Source organism: Thamnophis sirtalis, unplaced genomic scaffold (assembly GCF_051295495.1).
Source record: "Thamnophis sirtalis isolate CommonGarterSnake01/CBP01778 unplaced genomic scaffold, rThaSir2_p1.2 scaffold_1, whole genome shotgun sequence".
NCBI lineage: Eukaryota > Metazoa > Chordata > Lepidosauria > Squamata > Natricidae > Thamnophis > Thamnophis sirtalis.
Genome location: NW_028261381.1, coordinates 67,175,179 through 67,186,183, shown reverse-complemented (window position 1 = coordinate 67,186,183; position 11,005 = coordinate 67,175,179). Strand labels below are relative to the sequence as shown.

The window sequence follows — 11,005 nt, the reverse complement described above, 5'->3', positions numbered from 1 at the left end:
GTTGTCTCATGACCTGTTTAGAGAGCAAAAATAAGAGGAAAAGTAAAGTGTTGTAGTTTTGGGCCCTGAATAATTAACTCATGCTATAACTTTGAAAGATATTTTGAAAACAGCATATTTGATTTGCTGTTGCTAATTTTGACCCCCAAACTGATTTTGCTTCTAGTTTTGAACATTCTGTAAATTTTTATAGAATGCAGTTTTTACATGAAAATAATAGCATTAAATCATCGTTGCATAAAGTGCACCTGATTCCATATGTTTGGCAAACCTTTTCCAATGACTGGTCTGAGCATATCAAGTAAACAAACAAACAATCAGGAGGCGCACAGGTTTAAATAGTAATAAGTACAATACCATCAAACATCCATGTCTGCCTATCCCAGGTCTTTGGTGAGAACTAAATACACAGTCAAAATTCCAAATCCAGTTTGAACATCTGGCTGGCTGTAGGATGAACATAATTAATTTTTAGTAATAATATTATTAAATAAGAAGAACTGCCAAAAATCTTCACTGGAACCTGGGTAAGAGATTTGCATTTGAATGTACTGCATGAAAAACTTCAACCATCAAGCTGAAAATGTTTTAGAAAATCAGTGAGTCAACATTTATGGGACTTTTATTATCCAGACAGAGAGGTATGTGGTTCAAGATATGCCTAATGTAACAGTTATTGAAAACAAGAAAATTTGGTTCATTGATGTGACTTTACCAGGGGATGCTAAGATTGAGGAGGATCAACCGGAAAAAATCAGATTGTAATAGAACACCAATGGAAAAAGCAATTGTTGTTATACCAATTGTGATTGGAGCCCTTGAATCAATTGCTAAAGAATTTCTTCACTATCTTGAAATATTGACTTGAGGGGAGGAACCAGAATATTCTAATTTTACAAAAGCCACCTTGCTAGGAACTGCTTACATTGTTCAAGGCTGCTTGTTTGGTGAGGACTTGAATTTAAATGTAGATTACCCCTTCGTTGTCGTCATCATCATCATCTCACTGTGAGAACAACCATAATAATAATAATAAATAAAGATCTGGCAGTGGGTAAGAGCAGGAAAGTTGAAGAAAGAGGCAAAAGGGATCATTCTGGTTGCAAAAGACCAAGCCTTAAGGACAGATGCATACAAAGACAGAATAGAGAAGACAGCAACAGACAGCAAATCCCATCTCTTCAAACAAACACAACAAAACAAAAAAATGATGCAACAGTGGACTATCTAGTTAGCTCCTGCAAGAAGATTACACAGACTGATTATTACTTGTATGTTACTCCATAGTGCTTTACAGCACACTCTGAGTTGGTTACAATGTCAGCATATTTTTCCCCAACAATTTGGGCCCTCATTTTACCAAGCTTGGAAGAATGGAAAACTGAATCAACCTTGAGCCAAACAGGATTGAATACAATAGACAGAGTTGAATGTGATACTGCATTCTAATGACTGCACCATCAGGGCTGCTGCAAGAAATACCATTTGCCTGCAAGCAAGAACTGATGGAAGGGGATGCATGGAAGGGGTTGGGCTCCTCACAAGATGACGCCACTCACATGAGTTTGGAGGACCCTGGATCTGGCATTGCATCTCATTGATGAAATACAACTGGAGAAAGGAATGCAGATAAATTACCCAATGGCCCAGTTTTAAAACACTTGATGTATTCTGAGTCTGCAAAAAACAGAGGCCAGGGGAGGGAAATGATGTCTACTAATTAGATCTGAACTATAATATCAGCACCTGACACATGACAGATAAATAATGGCTTCTATTATGGAAAATGAAAAAAAAATGTAATGATGAAGGTCCTCATACCCAAAGTCAGCATTCAGAGTTGATTCTCTGTTATTTATCCACAATCAACATATCTGAGGAGCTTGCAACTGCAAATGTGGCATCAAATTAGTATCTGAATATGTTCCGATCTTTATTTTGACAGTGTGTATTAATATTGGACTCAGTAGTTTCAACCTTACCATCCATATTCTGGCATCAAACATCTCCAAATATTCTCCTAAACTCCTCATATTTTCCAAAGCAACTCCTAAATTGTTAGCTTTTGTTTTTTTTTATTTCTTGCCAGCTTTAACTTGTTTCTTTTTCATCACTTACTGGGATACCTTTCCGGGTTCAACATTTGCAGCTTACCTGCACTGTGAGTTCAGTTCCTTAGTTAGCATCAGTTACTAAATCTCTCCTAAATCTTTTCCAAATCTCAGTTCCTTAGAGTCATTTACTCCATGCCTAAATCTCTCCCTTCCTTCTTTTCCCTAAAATATCCAGATCTCCAAATTACATGAAAAGTTCCTCATATTTCCAGAACCAATATAATTCTTAACATTCACCTTAAGACCATTGAAATATTTCTTCTATCTTCTCTGAAGCTTTTCTCAGCCATACAATTCCTAGGTTTTGCAGAGCATTGCAGTTATAACTTGGTTTCATTGACATGTCCTAATCTTTGTTACAAAATTCCAGAAATCTATATTTTTGCCAATCTTGGCTACAGTAAGTTGTTCTATTTGATTGTACCCAAATGTGTAATTGCACTGAAGCTTTCCTTTCCAAATTTCACCAGAATAACCAGGCCCATCCCAGCTAAAAAACCCAAACAGGATTCCCCGAAGCATGGGGAAAAAAACAAAACAAAACAAAAAAAAACCCAGCAGGTTTTCTCTCTTTTAATGAACTGGAGGGCAATTCTAAAAAGTCAAAATGATTTCAACGTAGCAAAGAGTGATGACTTGGGCTGTCTGATAATAGTGAAAGCTGGAATTTGAACATGTAGGAGGCAACTTATTGGAAAAGACAAAATTAGCAGTTTCCACAAAATCAGAGCAAATATCAACTGTCTTCTCCATCATAATACTAATAAAATAATATTACAATAGCAGCAATAGTACAACAGAGTAATGAATCCATTTTTACTGAAGTTAATTACTTTGTTCTGGGGCACCTCCAGTATTCAACCTTTTAAAGCTTACTTGCTTAATGCATTCAAAGTCCTCAATTAGCATAAACTACCACAAACCCAAATTATTCCCTTCAGTACTGTTGAAATCCTTCTCTAGAAAACAAGAGCAATTCAATATTTTTGTATCTTCTTTGAAGTTTCTATGTATCATACAACGTAGCCTCTGATAGCCTTGACAATCAGCTGTGAGAAGATGAGCCACGGGAGGACTAGTAAAGAGCTAGTTCCTAGAATGGTAGAAGCTTAGGAGAGAAACATCTTCGTAAATGATGCCTCATGATGCTAAACTTACCTGAATGAAGTCAATGAAGTCACATTTTCCTGCTAAGACCCTTTGAGCAACAGATCAGCCTTTACGTGAATCTTATTTTTTTCCAAGTAAAATAATCTCCCTGAGATCAGGCAGCCTCAGCTCCCTACCGAAGCAGTTGCAATAAATTTGTCCTCTTGACAATGTGAAATGGAAATATTATTATCACACCAAAATATTTTTCCTAATGCTCCCAAGGGAGTTTTTCTTGCATAAGAAAAAAACACTGTCCCCTATGCTAGCCAAGTTCTTCAGGTAAACAATCAACTTCTACCTTGAGAGCTCTTGGAAATTCAGCTGTTGCCTTGGGGCCTTATGCAGAAAAAAGATAATTATTGATAATAACCAGCCATTTATTTTTTATGGTTATTTAATTTTTTATTTAAACAGATTTTATGAAACAAGCAGTAGAATTTACCACTGCTTCCATCATTTTTTAAAATATTTTTTTATTTTTTATTTTCAAAACAAACATGACACATAAATTTTCCTTCTTTACATACTGCAGAAAGCGTATCAGTTGATTACAAAAGATTTTCATGCATCTCTTCCACAGTCATCAAGCATAATTCATATTAACTCAAGTATATTAACTTAGATATTTATACATTTTACCATCATACCTCCATTTTCATTTGACTATAATTGTTTAAACGTCCTTCATCATAAAATATACCAAGATTTAATACATAACCACATACTGGCATTTCATTTACTATTTCTAAAATTCTCCAATAACACTGAGTCCTTATGTCCTATTCTAGTTAAACATCCATAATATTTAGTAACAAAATTTTCTAATCTTCCTTTCCAAATCACTGTTTACAATTTACATCCAGTTTCCTTATTTTGTACCCATACATATATATTCATTGTTATCATTATCCTTCCTTTATTTGACTATATCCTGTATCATAACATTTCCCCTCCAATAATCAAGACTTAACTGAATCCAACTTAGTTCTTTTTTTACTAACCTTTATAAATAATCAAAAAGATCTCTAATTTCCTTTCATGGGTACCATTCAATATTCATATCCAATTATTACTTATCATAACACTACACATGTATACATTATTATCATTATCAATTATTTATTTGACTATATCTATTGTCACTAAATTTCACTAAGTTTAACTAGTTTTAAATTATACGCTTCCATTTATTAACCTGTATCTTTCCAGTAGCAAAGCAGTCTCATGTCTTCTGCCATTTGTGGTATCAGTCTTCTAATCATCTCCTTCATCAAATTTGTATGGACTCCTCTTAGCAACTCATTGATTATCAAATCTCTCATGTAATTTTGATGCCCTTCTTCTGTTTCCTTAATCAGCCTATCTTTAATTGTTGGTAGTGTTATCAATGATGTTGCTAATAAAATTTCTCTCTTTAAATCCATACATTCTTTTGTTTTTCTTCTTCTTGTCTTGCCATCTGGGATAGAGTTCCCCTCCATTTAATTACTCTTTCCGTATTCCACTCTTTCCATCACCAGACACAAATCAATCATCATAAATATTAGCAGATTTAATTTCTTTATGGTCATTTTCCTCTTCGGTTTTTAGGATTCTAACCTCCACTTTTTCCACTTGATAAATATTTCCAACTTCTTCATCATATTTTACTGTTAGATGCTCTAAGTCTTCCAACTTCTCCATCCTCTCAGATGTGTTTGATAATTTCTGAATTTCTAAGAATATCTTTTGCAGGCTTAAAGTTTCTTTCTGCTGTTGAAGTTGTGCCATTATCTCCAGCTAATAAACACTGCTGCTCTGGATTGGAAGGTTTTACAAGATTAAGCATAAATTCACAATAAAGTTTTATTTTCCCTTATTTCTGGTTAAAGATATTCTTCAAAGGGACATCTGTATGCTTTTCTTCTTATCACTCTCTATAAACAAGCAGTGAGACCTTGGAGTGCTAAGCCAGGATAATCAGAAAAGAAAGTAAAAGTGTTTCGTTTCCAATACAAAAACCTCCAGCCTCCAAGTAGCAGTGTTATTGTTACGATTTTCTTTGTTTCTTTTTGTATCTCTTTTATATTCCAAGTTAAAAAAAGTTTGATTCTTGAATGAGTTAGAAAAACACACCCACAGTAATGAAAGAGGAAAATTTTAGTCCATAGGTTACAAAGAATAATAAAAGAAAAAAAATAGAAGAAAACATAATCCATTTGTTTTAAAAGGCTTGTATATATTTCATCCATGAACATAGCATTTAAAAAGTAAGATAACCCACTGTCCAAAACTATTCAAAGCTTAATTCCACCACTTATTTCTTCTGTTCTCCAATTTAAATTAATTTTAAGTTTTTTATAGGCAGTCTCTTTTAAAACGGTAAAAATTTCTCATCAACTGGAAACACTTTCTCTTTCCATATCCTTCCATTTTGCAGCCACCCCGACTTCATCAGCCTTGGCTGGATTTTTTGCCACCAGCTTGAAGAACTTCTCTTGGATTATCAGGGACTTTGTGATGTCCCTGAAATCAGCAAGACGTATTCTTCCTGTTCACCGTCTCTACGGGACGGTTTAGGTCCAATTGGACCACCCAGTGGCAAAAGTATCAGCTGTGGTCTCGGAGCATTGAGACCGCACATCCATATCGTCGTGACATTGGCTCCTCCACCCCTGCTTTCATCATTTTTATAACCACAACTTGTTTATAGAAGAAGAAGAAATAATTTTGCAATTTTGACTGTTGAAATAAATCATGCTAATATTTTAAAGGATGCACAGAAACTCCTGTGGTACATATTTCATTCCAAAACTCTCTAATTGATGCAATTGTTTCCAGAGATACTAAATGCATCTCTGTATATAGATGTAGACGTATTTCTGTATATGTACGTAGATCCTAGCGCTGTCCAACTACCCAAAGATGCAATATATGTACATTACAAAGTTGCAGAAATAGGAAAATTAATAGTTTATAATGTTATATGGCTCTGAAGGTGTTGGCTCCGTACTGATTCCAGTATGAATGTTGTGTGTATACAAGAGCTTTGAAAGAGAATGCCTGTTAACAAAAAGGCATGGTTAGCTTAAGAAAATTTTCTGCCCGCAACACATGAAAAGGAGGGCAATTCCCCCCCCCCAAAAAAATCAGAATTATTTCAAAGCAGGTGAGAATGATGATGGACTGTCTAGAAATTGTGGTAGCTGGAATTTGAACATGTAGAAGACAACTTATTGGGAAAGACAGAATTAGCAAATATCAAGTTTCTCCTCTACCACAATACTAACATTACATTAGTAGTACAATAGAATAAAAAATCACTTTTTGCTGAAATTAACTACTTTGTTCAGTGTTCAATTTTTACAGCTTATTTGATTCTTTTTCATAGCATCATTCCCACTCTATGGCAGAGTCCACTTATTTTTACACCTTATTTGATTAAACTCCTTAATTAGGATGAACTACCTCAAACCGAAATCCTTCCCTCTAATCTATATCAGACTTTGAGGTCCATATTATCTAACACAAGGATGCACTTCTTTGTTGAAAAACCCATATTTCTGGAGCCTTCAAATCCTTCTCAGGGAAATAAGAACATTTCAACATTTCTTGTATTTTCTTTGCAGTTTCTGTTTGTTATACAACCCTCTAGCTTTCGGGAAAACAGGATTTTCACTGTCAGGGATCACTCTCTGCAGTAAATTATAGAGAACTACATTTATTACAAAATTTCTTTGATTCTCCCCAAAGCTGATGGTTGTGAAGTCAGCTATTCATAGACCTGTTTCTGGAGGGAATCAGAAGTTGGAAAGGTCAATCACTTCTGAAAACCTTGGAACTTCTTCTATTCTTTTCTTCTTCTATAATGGACCCGTGTGATCCAGCCCCTGACAATCTTGACAATCAGTTGGGAGAAGTGGAGCCATGGGAAGACTGGTAAAGACCTTGCTCCTAGAACGGTAGAAGCTTAGGAGACAAGTACATGTATTACATTCTCATTGTATTAAATGCACTGGATTCCATGTGTTTTGCAAACCTTTCCCAATGACTGGTCTTAGCATATAAAATAAACAAGCAAACAAATGTTGTGAATCAGGAAGCACACAGGTTATCTGCCTATCCCGGGTCTTTGGTGAGAATTAAATACATAGCCAAAATGCCAAATCTGATCTGAACATCTGGATAGCGGTAGGATGAATATAATTAATTTTTAGTAATAATAATATTAAATAATAATAACTGCCAAAAATCTAGGAGAGAAGTAACTTACAACTCAGGAGAAATTTCCTGACAGTTAGCACAATTAATCAGTGAAACAACTTGCCTCCAGAAGATGTGAATGTTCCAAAACTGGAAGTTTTAAAGAAGATGTTGGATAACCGTTTGTCTGAAGTGGTGTAGGGTTTCCTGCCTAAGCAGGGTGTTGAACTAGAAGACCTCCAAGGTCCTTTCCAACTCTGTTATTCTATTCTATCCCCCACCCCGCACCTCATTGGAACTCTGATAATCAGGGAGTCAACACGAATGGACTTTCATGATCCAGGACCCTCAGTTTGGAATCCGAGTCTTATTCACAAGTGCTGAGGATAGAGCAGAGGGTGCACATTTGAAATCTCTCCAAAAGTTTGATGTATCCTTTGATATAGAGTCCATGAATGACATCCATGCCACACAAGTAACAACAGTTATATCTGAAATGTATTTGAACAGTTATATTTTTGGGGAATGTAATATAAAATGTTGTAGGATGCAAAATAAAGACAATTGGGTTTACCAGGTTTGAGATTATATTTTGCAGGCTGTGGTTTAATTTGTATGAAAGAATGGAAGTTGCTGAGAAATAGAAAGCTTTAAAGTTAGAAAGACATGACTTGAGATTTGGATCGGTGTGATAAAGACAGTATTAAGGTATATTTGCAAAATCATTTTATTAGATATGCTATTATAAGAATTTGGAATAGATGCAAACCTTCAACCAGTGAGAGCCTAAACATATTTAGTGGCTGACACTACCAGACTAGCAGCAATAAAAGTAACAACATTAACAACATCAGCAATAACACAAAGCAAATGAAAAACTAAATTAAATTTTTAAAAAGTCTGAAATAAAAAGTCAGGGTGCTGCCAGGTTAGAAGATTAGGAAGGAGTACTTATGGAATACTATTGCTGATTAAGAAAAGGATGCATGGGAATTTGACTATAGAGAATAATTGCTAATCTTTGATTCTGGACTCTTGACTTTCTCCACTTTCTTTTACAAAGGAACCAAGTGGGGGAAGGAGCAAGGAAGGAAGTGAGTAGCCTGCTGGCAGACAATGGAGCCAGAGGTTAATTTCATCATCATCAGACTACCCAAAAGAAGGAATGTAACAATGCTATTCATTTGTGTGCTGTGAATTTCTCCCAGACTTTCTTGAAGGCTGCCTTCACATCTTTGTTCCGTAAGCTGTAAATCAAAGGGTTGACCAGAGGGTTGACTACCGTATAGAACAACGCATTTGTCTTGTCCCAATTTGGAGTGTGATAAGACTTAGGGGTGGAGTATATGATAAGTATGGAGCCATAGAAAAGAGAGACAGAGATCAGGTGAGCTGAGCAAGTGGAGAAAGCTTTGCGTCTCCCTGCAGCCGAACGTATGCGAATAATGGCTACCACAATACCAACATAGGACTTCACGATGACAGCAGTGGCTGCCAGCAGATTGAAACAAATGACAGCAGTCAGGATGAGCTCATATTCTCTTGTATCATCACAGGACATCTTCACAAGTGGTGGCTCATCACAAAAATAGTGGTTGATAATATTGCTACCACAGAAGCGTAGACGGAAAGTGTTACCGGTATGTACGATTGCATTGGCAAATCCAACTATGTAGGCTCCTACCACCAGCTGGATGCACAGCTTCTTGGGCATGGCAATGGCATAAAGGAGTGGGTTGCAGATGGCCACAAAGCGGTCATAGGCCATGAAGGCCAGTAGGAAGCATTCACTCCAGCCCAATCCAGCAGAGAAAAAGAACTGGGCTGCACAACCGGCTAAGGAAATGTGGTTGTTCTTGGATACACAGTCATACAAGATCCGAGGAGTGTAGACTGAGGAGTACCAGACATCCAGGAAAGAAAGGCTACCCACAAAGAAGTACATGGGTGTGTGCAAGCGGGAGTCCAGGTAGATCAGTGTCATAAGGCCTAAATTCCCAGTCAATGTTAGGATGTATGAAGTCAAGAATACCACAAAGAATATTGTGCGTAGAAATGGATCTGTTGTAAATCCAACAATCACAAAATCACTAAGGATTGTGCGATTATCTTCAAGTTCCATTTTGTTCCAAGCATCACCTATTTAGAGAGGAAAAACAAGTAAAGATATTGGTGTTTTGTGCCCTGAATAATGAATTCCTGCTATGACATTGAAAGATATTTTGAAAACAGGGTATTTGAATTGATGTTGTTAATTTTGAACCCCAAACTGATTTTGCTTCTAGTTTTGAACATTTAGTAAAATTTTATAGAATACAGGTTTTACGTGAAAACAATAGTGCATGCATTACATTCTCATTGCATTAAGTGCACTTGAGTCCATATGTTTTGCAAAGTTTTCCAATGACTGGTCTGAGCATATAAAATAAACAACATATACTGTATGTGTAAACAGACAAGTAATCCTGAACAGGGAAGGTCTGAGGGCAAGAAAAAGTGAGCAGCACTTTGGACCTGAAGGGAATACAAAGTCCATGTTCTGCACCCCGAGGTTGAGGACTTCCAACATTTCTGTCCTTCCGAGACACATCAATGCATTCCAACTTCTATTTTATTAGATCACTTTTAAATCAATACAGTAAACCATTTCCATTATTTTTAGATGCTTAATTTTGAAGGGGCCGCAAAGAGGAAAAAAAGAAAGAATGAGGGATTATAATAATGCAATACATGGCATCCCAAGTTAAGACAACAAAATCACCTTGAAGGTTTTATAGGACCAGGATGTGGAAGAAACTTTCCACAATGGCAAAATAAACAACAAAGCTGTGAGGCATTTTTGCTACAACAGATTATAGGCATGGGGTGATTTCATGGTTGGGAGGGGAGGAATGAAACTATCTTGAGTTTGAGTTCAAGAGCATGATAAAGCTACTCTCCTGTGTTGGGGAATGTTGGATTTGACAGGGCCTCCTGCTCAAAAAGATAAACTGCAAGTGAGATAAAAGATATGGATAAATACCTGGTCAGATCCAAAGGCCAGGTTTTACAACAATGGATGCATTCGGAGTCTGTAAAAACATAGAGAGGAAAGTTTGATGAGAACTATAGTTATATCAGCATCTCACAAGGCAGCTAAATAATGGATTCTATTCTGGAAAGTGGAAACAAATCTTGAATGCCCAGTATTGCAAGTGACAGCAGAGGGAGCACTTCCCTATACCTGTCAAGGAATTCAGCTGTGTAAATTCTTAAACAGATAAATAAAAAGTAGATCTACTTGCAGTTTTTGTAAATTTGAAGTGCATTTTGACAGGGTCTGAAACCAAAATGTATGGAATTAAAAGTATTTCATATCTGAGCAGTGTTTGAATCTTTGCATTAATGGTAAAAATATATTGTGCCAATCAGGCACTCTGTTACATGTCGTTTATGAAGTGAATCAATGTAAGACTGGAAGCATAAAAATCACCTTACCCTGAGGGAGCATTCAGAGTATATTTTCTGCAATTTATCCACAAACAATTTAGCTGAGGAGTTTGCAACCAAGGTGGCAT

At 36.2% G+C, this 11,005-nt stretch overlaps 1 protein-coding gene across 1 annotated transcript; it reads right to left on the bottom strand.

Moving 5' to 3' along the window:
- Positions 1-8,628: 8,628 nt before the first annotated feature.
- On the bottom strand, positions 8,629-9,570 carry LOC148049505 (olfactory receptor 9G4-like). Its single transcript, XM_087717809.1, has one exon. The coding sequence runs from the start codon at positions 9,568-9,570 to the stop codon at positions 8,629-8,631; it is 942 nt and encodes a 313-aa protein (XP_087573935.1).
- Positions 9,571-11,005: the final 1,435 nt, after the last annotated feature.

Coding starts and splice junctions, on each gene's coding strand:
- LOC148049505 (XM_087717809.1), bottom strand. CDS start 9,570: ATGGAACTTGAAGATAATCGCACAATCCTTAGTGATTTTGTGATTGTT.